This window comes from Sphaeramia orbicularis, chromosome 20 (genome assembly GCF_902148855.1).
Source record: "Sphaeramia orbicularis chromosome 20, fSphaOr1.1, whole genome shotgun sequence".
NCBI lineage: Eukaryota > Metazoa > Chordata > Actinopteri > Kurtiformes > Apogonidae > Sphaeramia > Sphaeramia orbicularis.
This window is the reverse complement of record NC_043976.1, coordinates 46,782,322-46,798,264: the sequence shown is the minus strand read 5'-3', so window position 1 is coordinate 46,798,264 and position 15,943 is coordinate 46,782,322. Positions and strand designations below refer to the sequence as shown.

General features: G+C 42.5%; 2 protein-coding genes across 4 annotated transcripts; one reads left to right on the top strand and one right to left on the bottom strand.

Annotated features, from left to right (window-relative positions):
* Positions 1 to 97: 97 nt before the first annotated feature.
* On the bottom strand, positions 98 to 9,168 carry LOC115411468 (actin-related protein 3B-like). Of its 3 annotated transcripts, none has more exons than XM_030123608.1 (12): positions 9,014 to 9,168; positions 8,373 to 8,428; positions 7,798 to 7,922; positions 7,343 to 7,453; positions 7,164 to 7,259; positions 6,047 to 6,154; positions 5,785 to 5,928; positions 4,970 to 5,143; positions 4,767 to 4,859; positions 2,499 to 2,624; positions 2,329 to 2,412; positions 98 to 741 (listed from the first exon to the last, which is right to left on the bottom strand). In XM_030123608.1, exons 1-12 carry the CDS (start codon positions 9,055 to 9,057, stop codon positions 646 to 648), a joined length of 1,257 nt encoding a protein of 418 aa, XP_029979468.1. In that variant the 5' UTR covers positions 9,058 to 9,168; the 3' UTR covers positions 98 to 645. The 3 variants fall into 3 exon arrangements, with proteins under 3 accessions (XP_029979468.1, XP_029979470.1, XP_029979469.1); XM_030123610.1 differs by having other exon boundaries at positions 7,343 to 7,481; positions 8,341 to 8,428; positions 9,014 to 9,116; XM_030123609.1 differs by lacking the exon at positions 9,014 to 9,168 and having other exon boundaries at positions 7,343 to 7,481; positions 8,373 to 8,423.
* A 1,468-nt stretch (positions 9,169 to 10,636) lies between these two features.
* On the top strand, positions 10,637 to 15,891 carry LOC115411473 (apoptosis regulator Bcl-2-like). The gene is made up of 4 exons (XM_030123622.1): positions 10,637 to 11,085; positions 11,554 to 11,849; positions 11,921 to 12,258; positions 15,484 to 15,891. Exons 2-4 carry the CDS (start codon positions 11,648 to 11,650, stop codon positions 15,610 to 15,612), a joined length of 669 nt encoding a protein of 222 aa, XP_029979482.1. The 5' UTR covers positions 10,637 to 11,085; positions 11,554 to 11,647; the 3' UTR covers positions 15,613 to 15,891.
* Positions 15,892 to 15,943: the final 52 nt, after the last annotated feature.

Genomic DNA, 15,943 nt, shown 5'->3' with positions numbered 1-15,943 from the left:
CTTATTTTTTCTCATAATTACGTGATAATTATCTTGTTAATTCGGAAAAACAGAGCCAAATTGTGTTTTTTGTGTGAATGCAGTACGCTTCCGTAGTGAAATAATGATGAAATAAATTGAAACGTGTCTGATCACTGAGTTTCGATTATTAATCATAAACACTCAGATGAATCATCTCGTTCTGTTTCCATAAATGAACGTCATCGTAGAAAATGAGCGTCGTTAAATCGTCTAAAGCTTCTGAGTCTAAAACTAACCCTCGACCTTTAAACGCAAAAACAGCAGCTACATCTGACACGGCTAACAGGCTAGCAGTTAGCTTAGGCGTCTCTCTAAGGGGAACAGGTAAGCTAACTGTGCAGTGACTCTTCCTTACTGTTGTGCTTTACTTTGCGACCTCCGTGTGAGTTGAATGAGGCTGAGCTAGCTGGCTAAAACTCCAGCTAACAGGCTAACAGGCTACAAACTGAGAGGAACACAGACAGGCTGAGTGGCTAAGTGGCTGGTGGCTAGCAGGTAGCAAGGTAAACAGGCCGGATGGATGGACAGCCCGCAGGCTAACACGCTAGCTAGCTGGCTGGCTATCTATCGAACAGCGGGCTGACGATGTAGCGGCTAATGGGCTAATGGGCTAGCGGGCTGCCATCAGGACATGATGCCAAAGACGGGGTTGTGTCGACAGATGCTCGGTCCGATCTCATCGTAGTCTTTCTTAGAATGACACACCTGGAAAAACTCCGGCTGGAGGTGAGAGACGACACACAAACAAACACACAAAAAAACACACACAAACAAACACACACACACACAAACAAACACACAAAAAAAAAAAACACAAACAAACACAGAAACAAAAACACACACAAACAAACACACAAATAAACACGCAAACAAACAAACACACAAACAAACAAAATTAATGACTAGGGCTGTAAGAAAATATCAGTTCTGCAATATATCACGATATTTCATTTCACAATACTGTGTTGATATTAAAAAGTACTGTATCAATATTTTTAGGTATTTATTCAAATGCAGATCTAGTGGAGGTTCATTTTTGTTTTTGTTTTTTGTTTCTATTTTATTTATTATTCTTTAACACTCTTTTATTCAATAATGTTGGTTCCTTTGTTGGATTGAACTCAAATCCTGTTCTGATGTTAGTTCTGAACTAATAGAATCTGAACATTTGAACAGGATCTGAAACTGGAATGTCTGCACTGTAAAACAAAAACAAAAACATAAAAAACAGTATTATTCCAGCAGCAGGGGTGCCAAAAAAATACTGCTAAATAACAGAAAATAACCATCTTATAAAAATACAGTAATTTTCCATAATTCAAATACAGTTTTTTGCCCTAACTTTACATGAGATTTTGCATATTTTTGGACTCTTTAATGTTTAATAAAGAATATTTACATGTATTAAAACAATCCAATTCCCTATAAATATATAAATAAATAATTTTCAATGAGACTCAGTTGTCCAATCCACTGATAAAAACTGCATTTGGACAGTTTATCAGTGTTTATACATGTTATACATTCACAAAAATACATTTATTTGGCATTTTTGTTGTGAAACCTCCTGTAATTACACAAGATATTTGTCAATTAACAAACAAGTCTGGTTCAACTGACAGAACTAATGCTTCTGTTACCGTTAACTGTTAGTAATTTTATCTCATTTTACTTTATTTTTTACAGTATTAAACTTTAAATTAACAGTTTAATGTCATAAATAGAAAAGAAATATTTGTGAAATCATGATACATTAGCAAATGTATTTGAACTGTATTTTTCTGTGAAAAAAGAAAAAAAATTGTTTTAAAAAATGTAAATTTTCTGGTTATTCACAGTTACAGTTTTTTCGTGTTATTTCCCATATGACATGTAAAATCAGTCTGTTTTTGTCATTTCACTGATATTTTCCTGTATCTGAAAAATACAGGAAAAATCTGTCAAATAAACAGTGAAAATTCTGTTAAATTACAGATTTTTTTTTACAGTGCATCATATCTCCAGATTCTTGCCGGTACACAGCCGTATTAATGACCAAACACATGAAACAGGAAAGGAAATCACTGTTTGAACCAAAACACCTGAAAACTGGAAAATGTGTTTAATATTTTACCTGAATGTCAGATTATCAATGTTTGTTTATTTTTGTCTCATTTATTTTTGACATTTTAACATTTCAGGTTTTTCTGTTTATTTTCTCGACATTTTCAACTGTTATGACTTTAGTTTCACAATTCACTTAAGTTTTTATTTTATTTTCTAGACTCCTAAACTGTGTGTGTTTGCTTGTTGTTGTGTTTTTGTTACCGTGGACGCCAGCATGGATCCTCCGAACCACACGGCGTATCTCTGCATGTGATGCGTGACCACCTGGACCTCCATGGGCTTGGGCTGAAACACAAACCACAGGTGAGTCGCCTGTTGTCGGACGGGCGTTTGTTCGTCTGCGTGGCCTCTGCCCGTGTGTGACCTCTGACCTTTATCCTGCCTCCGCTCAGCTCTTGGCTCAGCCTCAGCCTGGCGTCCACCACCCTCTTCAGGTCCCTCTGCAGCCGCCGGCCGAAGTCCCTGAACATGGTGGACCCTCCGGACAGGACGATGTTCTGGACACAGACATGGACCTCAGACTGCTGCTATCATTGACTAGAGCTGAGTATCATGGACAATTTCCTTAATCGATTCCATTTCAGTTCATAAGGTTCTGAATCAATTAATTGCGATTCGATTTGATTCAGTATTAACCCTTTCATGCATGAATTATGAGAACCTTAGTCAAAATTTTTTTCTTGAATGTTTTTATTCCTTCTTGGGCATGAAAAAAACCAATGCAATCGTTTTTTGTTTTTTTTTTTCACTGAGTTACAAAAATGTCTGTGCATTAAATTTTTGAAGTAAAGAAACATGTGTTTAAAGCCCAATATGAAAACAATGAAATAAAAACATTTTTAATGCTGCTAATCTGATGTTTTCTCACATTTTGACATTTTCTAATGCTGGTTATTACTCACTTCATGGAGATAAAATGAAAAAAAAAAAAGTCTAACAGTTAACAACTGATTTACACATGTTAGTGCAGATCAGGTTTATCTAGAACAGCACAGTTGCAGTAATGGTCTGAATGTACGTGTATTATGGGATGGTGCATAAGTGTCCACTGTGTTGGCTGATATGGAACTGAAACAACAAAACCCATGAATATACAACAGTTAAAATAACTGTCCAGTGGAGTGACCACTATGCATGAAAGGGTTCATTGGCTGATTCACATTCGTTTAGTGAAACCAAAGTACAATTTTGAGTTGTAACCTGATTATTTGACTACTGCAGACATGCAACACACAATCAATATTGATATTAGAAAGGAAATAAATCTGACATTTCATCACCCCCCCCCCCCCCGCCCATCACCACCAAAATTTAATCATTTCTTCCTTTTGCCAGTATCAAAATTTCCTGAAAATCCGTCCATAACTTTTTGAGTTATCTTGCTAACAAACAACCAAACAAACACACAAACAAAAAAAACCCCACACAAAGCAAAGTGATCACAATAAAAATGAACAGACACAAACATGTCCATGTTTCTCCAGTGGATCAGAACAGACTTCTTCTTTATTCTGTTTTATACCTGGTGCTTCTGTCACCCTGGGGCACTGACACCAGTTTGCCCCCCCCCCGAAACAGACTCATGTTGGGTCCTTGGTACAAGAAACTCACTGGAGGGGGAGGGTGGGCGGAGCTTCGTGATTTCCGCTTTACTATTCCTCTAACTCCGCCCTCAGCCACAGGTGATCAAATGCCGCATTTCCACTACATGGTATCGGCTCGACTCGGCCTTTTTGCGTTTCCATTACGAAAAAGGACCCGGAATCAGGTTCCTGGTACTAGTTTTTTGGTCTCACCTCCGCTGAGGTTCCAGGACTGGGGACCAGATACTAAAAGGTGACACTGTGTAAACACTGCAGAACACTGATTGGTCAGAGTTGTCTCTGTGACTCGCCCTTTTATATAAAACAGATGCAGAAGTTGACAGTAAATCTGTCGGTAGGTGAATCCACATGATGACAGTAAACTGTAAAACTACACCATTCAGTCAGGAGATTCCGTCTTTGGTGGCCAACATAAAAATTCACCAAGAGTTTCTCGAGACAACACGCAACGAGTGAGTTTATCAGCAACTCTCTGAGCAGATGACACAGAAGTAACGTACCGCATCACTATGACGACCAGGTACTGTAAAGCGGGTAGTATTCTGTAATGGAAACAGTGTCCAGGAATAGGACCTGGTACCAGAGTGGAGTCCAGCCGAGTCAAGTTGAGCCGATGCCACGTAGTGGAAATGCAGCAAAAGTTAACAGTTCTAGAGCGACTGGCTTCTGCCACCCGCCTCCACCGGCCAGTTCCTCCGCACTGTGGGTTCAAGTTTGAGGCCTGGAGGACCTCCAGCGAAGGGGTTTTCCCCACCCTCCCTCCCACAGAGGGGTTTTCCCCACCCTTCCTCTGCATTCCTCCTGCACCAGAACCATTGCAAGCACGACCAAGACACCCCATCTCTGCAAGGAGTTCGCGAGACGGAGCTGGCCGCACTTCCACGTTGGTGGTTTCCGGGTCATTTATTCGTGGTCCTGCTCTGAAAAAAATCGATCTCATTCACCATTAATCAATTACGCAAAATTAAAAAGAAATCGATTCAAAATCGATTGAATCATTTGTTTTACCCAGCCCTATCAATGTTCTGCCGTTACCTTGTAGAGTGGCCGCCGGACGTCGATGGGACAGTTCTGAATCACCTCGTCCACCACGTCTGAGATGGGCTGCATGAAGTCTGGGTTCGCGAACTGAAAGACACGATAAAGACCTGTTTATCTGATCGTTAATGTCCAGATTTGGGCTGAACCGAGCTTCGGTATCTGGAGGTCGGACTTTATCCTCAAAACCACATCGTCACCTCTGGGTGGAAGAAGATCTCAGGGCCGAGGAAGCGCTCATATCCGACGTCGATGTGGAAGGCGGTCTGACTGACGCTGTTCACGCCGCGGTACTGTTTGATCCACTTTGATGGGTCCGAGTCATACTTGGTGAACTCTTTAACGATGTCCGGACAGATGTAACAGTAGCGCTCCTACAAACAAACAAAAAAATAAAAACAAACACAATAAACATGAACCAGAGAAGGTTCTGGTCGTGACCTGATCCAAAATGGAAACTGGATCCATTCTGCTCATCTACAGCACTTTGATATTTAAGGAAAATGAATTGAAATGTTGCCTTTAGTTCAGAAAATTCAAACCAGCTAACATTAGCTGAACCGCTAACAGTCAACCCACTAGCCAAATATAGCTAACAGTAGCTCCTTGAGCTAACAGCAGCTACTATTAACTAGAAGCTAATAACTGCTCATGTCAGCTAGCAAGTTTAATATAGGGTTAGGGTTAATATTACCTGGCAAGCTAACAGCAGCTAATATCGGCTAGCCAGTGAAATATAGATAACATCAACTACTTAACTCATTAGCTAGCAGATGTTAACATTAACCAGCAAGCTAAAATCATTTAACACAAAGCTTTTCAGCTAGCAAACTAAATTTGCCTCCTCCTTGGGTGGAGCCCTCAGGAAATTAAGGATTAATTTAAGCATTAACTAGTGAAACAGCTGATACTGTGCTTCTAGCAGCTCATATTTACTAATGAACTGACACCTGCTCACCTTAGCTAGTGGGCTAACACAGTGGGAGGGGCCAACAGATGAGTGGGTGGGGCATACCTTGACAGCCTTAGCGGTCTCCAGTGACTGTTCTGGAGGAATGCCCACCTCCCGGTCTCTGAGCAGCTGTTGGATAAAGAAGGTGATGTCCCGCCCAGCAATGGGGATGTGCTTTATACAGCTGCCAATCACATAGCCCTCTGCCTGTGATAGACAGATACATCAGCCAATCAGAGAGCAGAGAGGAAACCGACATCTGTCAGTCCAGTCTGTAGGTGTGGAACCTGAACATCAACTGGTCTATGTCCGCCCCCCGTCTCACCACAGGTATAGTGTGCGTCACTCCGTCTCCGCTGTCAATCACGATTCCAGTCAGAGTCCTCTGTCCGACCTGTCGAGACGTCCAGGACGCCGCCAATGCCAGCACGGCCTGATGGAGACCAAGAAGAGGTTTACCTGGTGGACTCTCAGGTCCACGTCCTTGTGTCCATCTGACCAGGGATGGGAATCGATAAAAATTTAACGATTCCGATTCCATTATCGATTTTGCTTATCGATCCGATTCTCTTATCGGTTCTCATTGGATGGAGGAATAAAAGAGTACAAACGGGTGTGTTTGCATTAACTGTCTTTTATATTTCCATCTGCACAGAAAATACAGTTTGTACCAATAATAATAACAGGTGATGCTGGGCCCGGTTTGGGGGGGGGGGACGGGGGGGCGTACAGTGACAGTGAAACTCCAGACTCTTTACTAATTCCTCTGTTGCTGCATTTCCACCACGTGGAACCGGTTCCACTCTGCTCGTCTCCTGTTGTTGTGCTCCTCATTTCCTTTCCTCTACCTTCAGAAACTTGTATTTGAGGGGGTACGACGTTTGTTGCCCGAACCGGAACCAGAACTGGGCCCAGATGATGGCCTGGTGTTCACTCTGCCGCTAGATTCACAAGCACCGCTGAGTAGAGAATCAGATGAATCACATGTGGACAAATGTTTGAACAGACTGGAGGGATTCCACCTTTAGAAGAAATGGAAGCTTTGACAGAGTTCAACCGGACCTGCTGTGGTCTGTTTGGACCTGCTGTGGTCTGTTTGGACCTGCTGTGGTCTGTTTGGACCTGCTGTGGTCTGTTTGGACCTGGTGTGGTCTGTTTGGACCTGGTGTGGTCTGTTTGGACCTGCTGTGGTCTGTTTGGACCTGCTGTGGTCTGTTTGGACCTGCTGTGGTCTGTTTGGACAGCTTCTGCCTCAACACCATGCTGGGTTCGTTCTGACCAAAACAATGCAGCGTACGTGTGACGTCATCGCGCATGCACAACGAAGGCGGAATCGATAAGCAGAATCGTAAAGCAGGCAAACGATTCCTAGGAACTGAGCTACTGGGATCCGGTTCTCAAAAAGAACCGGTTCTCGATTCCCATCCCTACATCTGACTCACCTGTACTGCGATGTAGAGTCCAGGTATGTTGAAGGTCTCAAACATGATCTCTGCGAGGTATTCTCTGTTTTCTGGAGTGTTGAGAGGAGGTTCCGTCTGCACAAACACAAACACAGCGTACATCTGTGGTCCAGGTCCAGTTCAGGTGTCTGGAGTGGAGGTGCAGGTGGAGGTCCTACCATGAGGAAGCTGTGGTCTTCAGGTTCAGCCCTCAGGTATTTGAAGATGATCTGCTCCATGAACTTCTCCATCAGGTCCCAGTCCTCCACCATTCCGTGACGGATCGGCCACTGCAGCCACAACCACAAAGCCATCGTTCTGAAACGAGTTCATCCACAACCTCCTCCCATTACTCAGGTTGAATCACAGAAGAATAAAAAAACAACACACAAGCCAATAAAAGGGATGTTGAAATGAGTAAAACCATAAACGTCCAGGATCGGTGATGCTGACGGTCCTGGTCTGAGCCTGTGGGAACATCCTGACCTTCAACCGCTGCAGAGGAACCGCCGCCCACCAGAGGTCTGAGCGGGTTCAGGTGACGGATGGAGGATGGACCTAAACCAGCTGAAGTCTGGTCACATGATGACACGTGTTGTGGTTTGACGTCTGCTAGTCGTCGTGCTCATCGTACCTTTGTTGCATAGTTGGGTTTGTCGACGGCTTCGTCTCCGATGAAGAAGTCGAGGTCATCGACTCCTTTGACGACTCTCCTCTGACTCTGATCACCAACGCTGGCCGACTCCCTGATGGACACACCTGGACAGGTAAACAGTGACACTGAGGGGGAGGAGTCACACCTGGACAGGTAAACATCAACACTGAGGGGGAGGAGTCACACCTGGACAGGTAAACAGTGACACTGAGGGGGAGGAGTCACACCTGGACAGGTAAACAGTGACACTGAGGGGGAGGAGTCACACCTGGACAGGGTAGTTCTCACAGGATGTGGATTTTTTTTTACAGTTCTGTACGTTGTTAAATTCTGTAAATTGTTAAAGTGGCCCAAACATTCTCTGTTTGAATTTGTCAGATAAGTGGATCATGTGACGTCTGGAAGTTTGAAAACCGGACTGAATGTCAGAGGGGTTTGTTTCTGTAACAGATGAAGTTCAACCAGTCAAACTCCAGAATGGATGCTGTGTTTTCCCAGCTGTCTGTGAATGTCACACCTCACCTGTACCTGTGGGGTCAAAGGTCAGTGCTTACAGGAGGGCATGATGAACTGCGGCTCCGTGTTTCCGGCGTATCCCACCTTCGTGTACCTGCGCAGAAAACACCACAAACCGGTCGTCAGTTACAGATGAAGAATAAAACTGAATAAACCCAAAAAAAGAATCATGTGGTCAGTAAAGGTCAGGTTGATGTCATCACCTAACCCTAACCCAACGAAACAGACAAAAATATACAACGATCTGAGGAGCAGGAAAAAGACAGACAACAGAAAAACAGACACCACAACTGTTACAGATACAACAAACAAACAAACAAACAAACAAACAAACAGCAAAACCACTGAAACAACAGAAATAATGACAACACTCATAATAGTCTCATAATATTAATGACAATAATAATAATAATAATAATTATTATTATTATTATTATTATTATCATTAATAATCATAATAATCATAATAATCATAATAATAATAGTCAGTCTATCAGACGCAGATCCATATTTCTGACACCGGACATCAGATCTGAGTTGGTTCCGGCTGACCGGACCCTCAGACCGGGTCCTCAGACCGGGTCCTCAGACCCTCTCGGTCCTCGGCCCTACATGTGTCATACATATATGTCATACGCGCTGGTTCACGTGACCAGTCGGTCCGTCCGTCGGTTCTCACCCCGTCCCGCAGTCGATCACGCACGGCGGCAGCTGCGTTGACATGTCTGGACCGTGTTCCGGTCCCGGTTCGGGTTCGGTTTGGGACTCTGGCTCAGACCTGGTCTCTGGTCCTGGTCCTGGTGTGGGTCCTCCTCGGTCTCCGCTTGTCGGTCTGTTTCCGGGTCGGAGGCAGAAATAGAAACTCCGTTCACGCGTCCCCGGTAACCGGAGAGGAGCGCGTCCCCTGTTTGTGCGCGTCTAAGTGCGTGAGGTGGTCTTTTAAAGCGCGTTCACGTGACACCGACTGCACCGTTAGAAACAACACGACTCAGCGCCGACCCCTGGTGGCGGTTAAATAAAACTACAAAAATAAAAGATTATTATTATAGATAGATAGATAGATAGATAGATAGTAAAAAAAAATCTGTAATTTAACAGAATTTTCACTGTTTATTTGACAGATTTCTCCAGTATTTTTCAGATACAGGAAAATATCAATGAAATGACAAACACAGACTGTGATTTTACATGTCAAATGGAAAAGAACAGGAAAAAACTGGAACTGTGAAGAACCAGAACATTTACATCTTTTAAAAGTTTTTTTTTCCACAGAAAAATACAGTTCAAACACATTTGCAAATGTATCATAATTTCACAAATATTTCTTTTCTATTTATGAGATTAAACTGTTAATTTAAACTTTAATACTGTAAAAAAAAAAAAAAATAATAATAATAATAATAATAAAACGAGATAAAATTACTGACAATTAACGGTAACAGAAGTATTTGTTGTCAGTTGAACCAGACTTGTTTCTTCATTGACAAATATCTTGTGTAATTACAGGAGGTTTCACAACAAAAATGTTGAATAAATGTATTTTTGTGAATGTAGAACATGTATAAGCACTGATAAACTGTCCAAATACAGTTTTTATCAGTGGATTGGACAACTGAGTCTCACTGAAAATTATTTATATATATATTTATAGGGAATTGGATTGTTTTAATACATGTAAATATTCTTTATTAAACATTAATAAGTAAAAAAAAAAAAAAGCAAAATCTCATGTAAAGTTAGGGCAAAAAACAGTATTTGAATTATGGAATATTACCGTATTTTTATGATATACTTATTTTCCGTTATTTAACAGTATTTTTTTTTTTTTTTTTTTTACAGTGAGCAAAACTCATGAATATACAAGAGAACAGCTGTTCACTGGAGTGAGCACTGTGCATGAAAGGGTTAATGTGGTTTGTTGTAAATATATGACAGATAACGAAGCTCATCACACAGTTGTTAGAGTCCTGGTTCTGGATCAAATTGAGACCAGAGACCAGAGCCCAGGCACGGATGAGAAAGACAAGAAATAATGAAGGAAAACAGGAAAAATAAAGGAAAAAAATCAGAAATGTTAAGAATATAGTTTAAAAAAAAAACATGGAGGAAAAAAATCAAAGGAATACTAGAAAAATGACTAAAGAAAAAAAAAAGAAAGGAAATAGATGTGAAAATCAAGAAACGTGAACGAAATATTCCGCCAAATGACGAAAACAAACAAAAAATAAAGAAAAACATGAATGAAGAGTCTGTTACAGTCGGGGAATTCCGGGGGGCGTGGCTTCAGGCGGCTCGTGCCAGACTGTCAGGGATGAACATGTGCCGGTCCGTGCAGGTCTACGTCTGATCCGGTCCGTGCAGGTCTACGTCTGATCCGGTCCGGTCCGTGCAGGTCTAGTCCTTATCCGGTCCGTGCAGGTCTACCCCTGATCCTGGTCCGTGCAGGTCTACCCCTGATCCTGGTCCGTGCAGGTCTAGTCCTGATCCGGTCCGGTCCGTGCAGGTCTAGTCCTGATCCTGGTCCGTGCAGGTCTACTCCTGGTCCTGGTCCGGGTCTGACCCACGTCCAGTTCGGCTGTTTCCAGGATTTTCCGGTTGGTTTTGTTTCCGCGTGAGGAGCTGGAGCACCGAGTCCAGAGGGGGAGGAGCCAATACCTGATCAGTGATCAATACGGGTCTGAGCAGCGGGTTTACACAGACCTGACCCGGATCAGAGTCCAGAACCAGAGACAGAGGGAACCTGAGCCTGAGGTGAGAAGGAAACAGAGAGTTCAGTTTAGTACAGTTTACTTTAGTTTAGTTCAGTTCAGTTTAGTTTAGTTCAGTTCAGTTCAGTTCAGTTCAGTTTAGTTTAGTTTAGTTTAGTTTAGTTCAGTTCAGTTCAGTTTAAATCTGACTTGTATGTTTTTCTTTTTAACTCTTTGATCAGTTCATGGGAATAATATTCTTATTGTTTTGTGCTTTAAACTTTAATGACTGTTTTTAATTCAGATTCTCCACATTGATTTGTGTTAATTATTTATTTATTTCTAATCATAATTTACTTTTTTTTCCTTTGCACTTTTCATTTTAACCAGTGTTTTTGTTTAGATTCTTGGAGTTTTTGGTGAGTTTTTTATATTTCATGTTGGTGTGTATTTTCTCCACATGTGAAGTTGATGTGTTCTTGAGTTTCCTGTTTCTAAACTCCATATTTGGACCTGACTTCCTCTTCGTCAGACGCTGTGTTCCTATTGGCTGTTTCTGGAACAGTGTAATGCCATTGGCTCAGGCGCTGCAGTGACAGGTGTCGCCCCTGCAGGGGGGCGGGGCGATGTCTGCCTCCTACAACAGCCGCCACATGGTGGAGGATTACCTCCGATACAAGCTGCTGCAGAAGGGCGTGGCCTGGAGACTCCCATCACCACGGCGACCGGCCGAGGCCTTATCGCTTGAGCGGACGAGCGTGTTGCATCGCGGAGGTGCCACGGCAACCACAGAAGAAGAAGAAGGTGAAGAAGAACGTGTGCGGCGAGGTGAGGATGATGACGTTAACGACACTAAACACACCGTTTATCCTCTGACGCATCACCTTGTCTCCGCCCAGATCCCCATTTGGCTCCGCCCAGGCTGCAGGTCGTCCTGCGTTGTGCCGGTGATGAGCTGGAGCGTTGTTACCGTGACGACCTGTCGGCCCAGGTTTCGGCGCTGATGCCGCACGACGGCGGCTCAGTGCGCAGGAACCTGGCGGCGGTTCGGGAGGAGGTGTTCAGGGACGGCGTCAACTGGGGACGCATCGTGGCCCTGATGGAACTGGGCGGAGCTGTGAGCGCCGAGCTGGCCAGAAGGGGCGGGGCCAGTCAGGTGGATGACGTCGCAGGTTGGATGGAGGAGAGTCTGGACTCGCCGACGCTGCGGGGATGGATCGAAGACAACGGAGGATGGGTAAGAGGACGGCGAGGTGGGCGGAGTCAGACAAGTTGACTGTTTTCATCATGGCTGATTTTTTCTGCTGCGCTGAATCAGCTGTTCGACTTGTTTGTTTCATCCATTTGTGTTGACGTCAGATGCACAAAAAGGTCAAATAATACGACCAAGTACCTCTGATCAATTCCAACTGATAACTGATTAAAAAAAAAAAACTAAACTGATATCTGACACAAAGTAGTGCGAAAATGAAGGAGTGACACATGGGTTACTATCCATTATTGTTGGTTACTATTGGTTACTATTTGTTACTACTGGTTACTATCAGTAACTACTGGTTACTGTTCTTACTATTGTTACTATTATTTACTATTGGCAACTATTAGTTACTATTGGTTACTGTTGTTACTATTTTCTTTTGCTATTTTTACTGTTGGTTACTATTGTTTACTATTGGTTAGTATTGGTTACTATTAGTAGCTATTGGTTACTGTTATTACTATTGTTACTAATAGCTACTATTGGTAATTGTTAGTAACTATTGGCTACTATTGGTTACTGTTGTTACTATTGTTACTGTTAGTTACTATTGGTAACTATTAGTAACTATTGGTTACTGTTGTTACTATTGTTACTATTTGTTGCTATTTTTTACTGTTGGTTACTATTGTTTACTATTGGTTAGTATTGGTTACTAGTAGGAACTATTGGTTGCTGTTGTTACTATTGTTACTATTAGTTAGTGTTGTTACTATTAGCTACTACTGGTAACTATTAGTAACTATTGGTTACTGTTGTTACTATTAGTTACTATTGGAGCCTATTAGTAACTATTAGTTACTATTGGCTAGTGTTGTTACTATTTGTTGCTATTTTTACTGTTGGTTACTATTGTTTACTATTGGTTAGTATTGGTTACTAGTAGTAACTACTGGTTGCTGTTGTTACTATTGTTACTATTTGTTACTATTGTTACTATTAGCTACTATTGGTAACTATTAGTAACTATTGGTTATTGTTGTTACTGTTGTTACTATTAGTTACTATTGGTTACTGTTGTTGCTATGGGTTACTATTGTTACTTTTAGTTGCTATTTTTACTATTGGTTACTATTAATAACTATTGGTTACTATTAGTAACTATTGGTTGCTGTTACTATTGTTACTGTTAGTTACTATTGGTTACTGTTGTTACTTTTTTTTTTTTTTTAGCTATTTTTACTGTTGGTTACTATTGTTTACTATTGGTTAGTATTGGTTACTATTAGTAACTATTAGTTACTGTTGTTACTTTTGTTACCATTAGGTACTATTGGTTACTAGTAGTAACTATTGGTTACTGTTGTTATTATAGTTACTATTAGGTACTTTTAGTTACTATTTGTTACAGTTGGTTACTATCAGTAAGTATTGGTCTCTGTTGTTACTATTGGTTACTATTAGTAACTGCTGGTTCGTGCTGTCAGTGGAGGTGCTGCTGTCCACACACTAAAGGGTTAACCCTCAGGTCACATATGACTCCGTTCTCTCTGTTTTTGGTTCAAATGTAAATCAGATGCAAAGTGTAGAAAGCCCCTAAAACTCTGCAGGAGGTTAAAGTGAAAGTGAGCAGAGTTCAGCCTGAGCCTCAGTTTAATGCACATGAACTCTGTGTGTGTGGATGTGATCACTCAGGTTGAAGTCAAGTACCAGCTCCAGTCGACAGGTTTTACTTTCTATTTTTATTCGGTCTGTGGTTTCCTTCAGTTTTTATCTCCAGCCGTCATACCTAGAAGCGTCTTTCCAGGTAGTCGTTTTCACGGTCGCCGTGGTTACGTTTCCTCCTCAGATCAGCTGACAGATGGGTTGTTTCTGTAGAAGTCGCTGTCAGCTCTAAGAACCCAGGCCGATGCTTTCTCAGAATTCAGACACAAAACTTTCCACAGACAAAGGTGTTTGGAGAGGAAAACTACAGCTCCCATGATGCTTTGGAACAGATGATTTATAAAAGTGTCCCCAAACCTCTGGAGGTTCACATGCTGGACCAGATCCTGGAGGTTTTGGACTCACATACTGACTGAAAACTACATTAGCCATAATGTTTAATGTTTAAGAAAAGCACGATAAAGAAGCCTTAGGGATCGAACGTACAGCCTCATCAGAGACAGACCTGATACCTGATCTGGATCTGGTTGGTCCAGGTCCTGAACTGAGCTCTGGGTTAAAGACTTGATTCTGAAACTTGGTTCAGTCTGGGGGAACAGGACAGGCCGTCAGCTTCTGCCCTCATCATCATGTGGATGTTTCACATCTGCCAACACAGCGCTGGGGTTTTCCCAGCATGCATTCTGCTCAGCGGGCTGGACAGTGGAGACACCACCTGGTAGTTTAGAGCCAGACACCAAAAGGTCTGGACCAGGTCTACCAACGAAACCAGATAACCAAGTAACCAGATAACCAGGTAATCAGGTAACCAGATAACCAGGTAATCAAGTAACCAGGTAACTAGGTAACCAAGTAACTAGGTAACAAGATAACCAGGTAACCAGATAACCAGGTAATCAAGTAACCAGGTAACCAAGTAACTAGGTAACAAGATAACCAGGTAACCAGATAACCAGGTAACCAGATAGCAAGATAACCACGTAACCACATAACCAGGTAACCAAATATCAATAAAACAGGTAACCAGATAAACACATAACCAGGTAACCAGAAAACCAGGTAACTAGATAACTAGGTATCCATATAACTAAGTAACCAGGTAGAAATCTGACAGAAACAGGTTCAGGTTTAGTCCCAGTTCAGTTTGTCCGGTTTTAGGTTTAGTCCTGGTTCATGTTTAGTCCCAGTTCAGGTTTAGTCCTGGTTCAGGTAGTCCTCGTCCAGGTTTTGTCTTGGTTCAGTTAGTCCTGGTTCAGGTTTAGTCTTGGTTCAGGTAGTCCTGGTTCAGGTTTAGTCTTGGTTCAGGTAGTCCTGGTCCAGGTTTTGTCTTGGTTCAGGTTTAGTCCTGGTTCAGGTTTAGTCCTCATTCAGTTAGTCCTGGTCCAGGTTTTGTCTTGGTTCAGTTAGTCCGGGTTCAGGTTTAGTCCTGGTTCAGTTAGTCCTGGTTCAGGTTTACTCCTGGTTCAGTTAGTCCCGGTTCAGGTTTACCCCTGGTTCAGTTGGTCCTGGTTCAGGTTTAGTCCTGGTTCAGTTAGTCCTGGTTCAGGTTTTTGTTCAGGTTGATGAGACAGTAACTCCTGCTGTGTGTTATTTTCCCAGAATGCCTTTGTGGACCTGTACGGGGACTCCAGACCTGAGGCTGGCCTCTGGTCTCTGAGGACCGTCTGTGGACTGGTTTTACTGGGAGCAGCTGGGATCACACTGGGAGCTCTGTTCACCCACCAGTAAGACCTGCAGACTGGACTGAACCAGTTTGAACTGGTCTGAACTCCTATGAACCAGTATGCACTGGTCCGAACTGATTTGAACTGGTTAGAACCGGTCTGAACTCATATGAACCAGTATGCACCAGTCTGAACTGATCTGAACTGATCTGAACTGGTTTGAACTGCTCTGAACTCATATGAACCAGTATGCACCAGTCTGAACTGGTTTGAACTGGTCTGTACTGGTCCAGACTCTGTTGAAACTGATACTTGAGTGTTTATTGAAAGTCAAAGGCAGCAGAACTGGATTCATTTTAGAGGTGGGGGGGTGGGGGGGCTGTGGTGATGGGGGG

Coding starts and splice junctions, on each gene's coding strand:
- LOC115411468 (XM_030123608.1), bottom strand. CDS start 9,057: ATGTCAACGCAGCTGCCGCCGTGCGTGATCGACTGCGGGACGGG. Junction 5,929..6,046: donor TGACGCACACTATACCTGTG/GTGAGACGGGGG, acceptor TGTCTATCACAG/GCAGAGGGCTATGTGATTGG. Junction 4,860..4,969: donor AGATCTTCTTCCACCCAGAG/GTGACGATGTGG, acceptor CGTGTCTTTCAG/TTCGCGAACCCAGACTTCAT.
- LOC115411473 (XM_030123622.1), top strand. CDS start 11,648: ATGTCTGCCTCCTACAACAGCCGCCACATGGTGGAGGATTACCTCCGA. Junction 11,850..11,920: donor AGAAGAACGTGTGCGGCGAG/GTGAGGATGATG, acceptor GTCTCCGCCCAG/ATCCCCATTTGGCTCCGCCC. Junction 12,259..15,483: donor TCGAAGACAACGGAGGATGG/GTAAGAGGACGG, acceptor TTATTTTCCCAG/AATGCCTTTGTGGACCTGTA.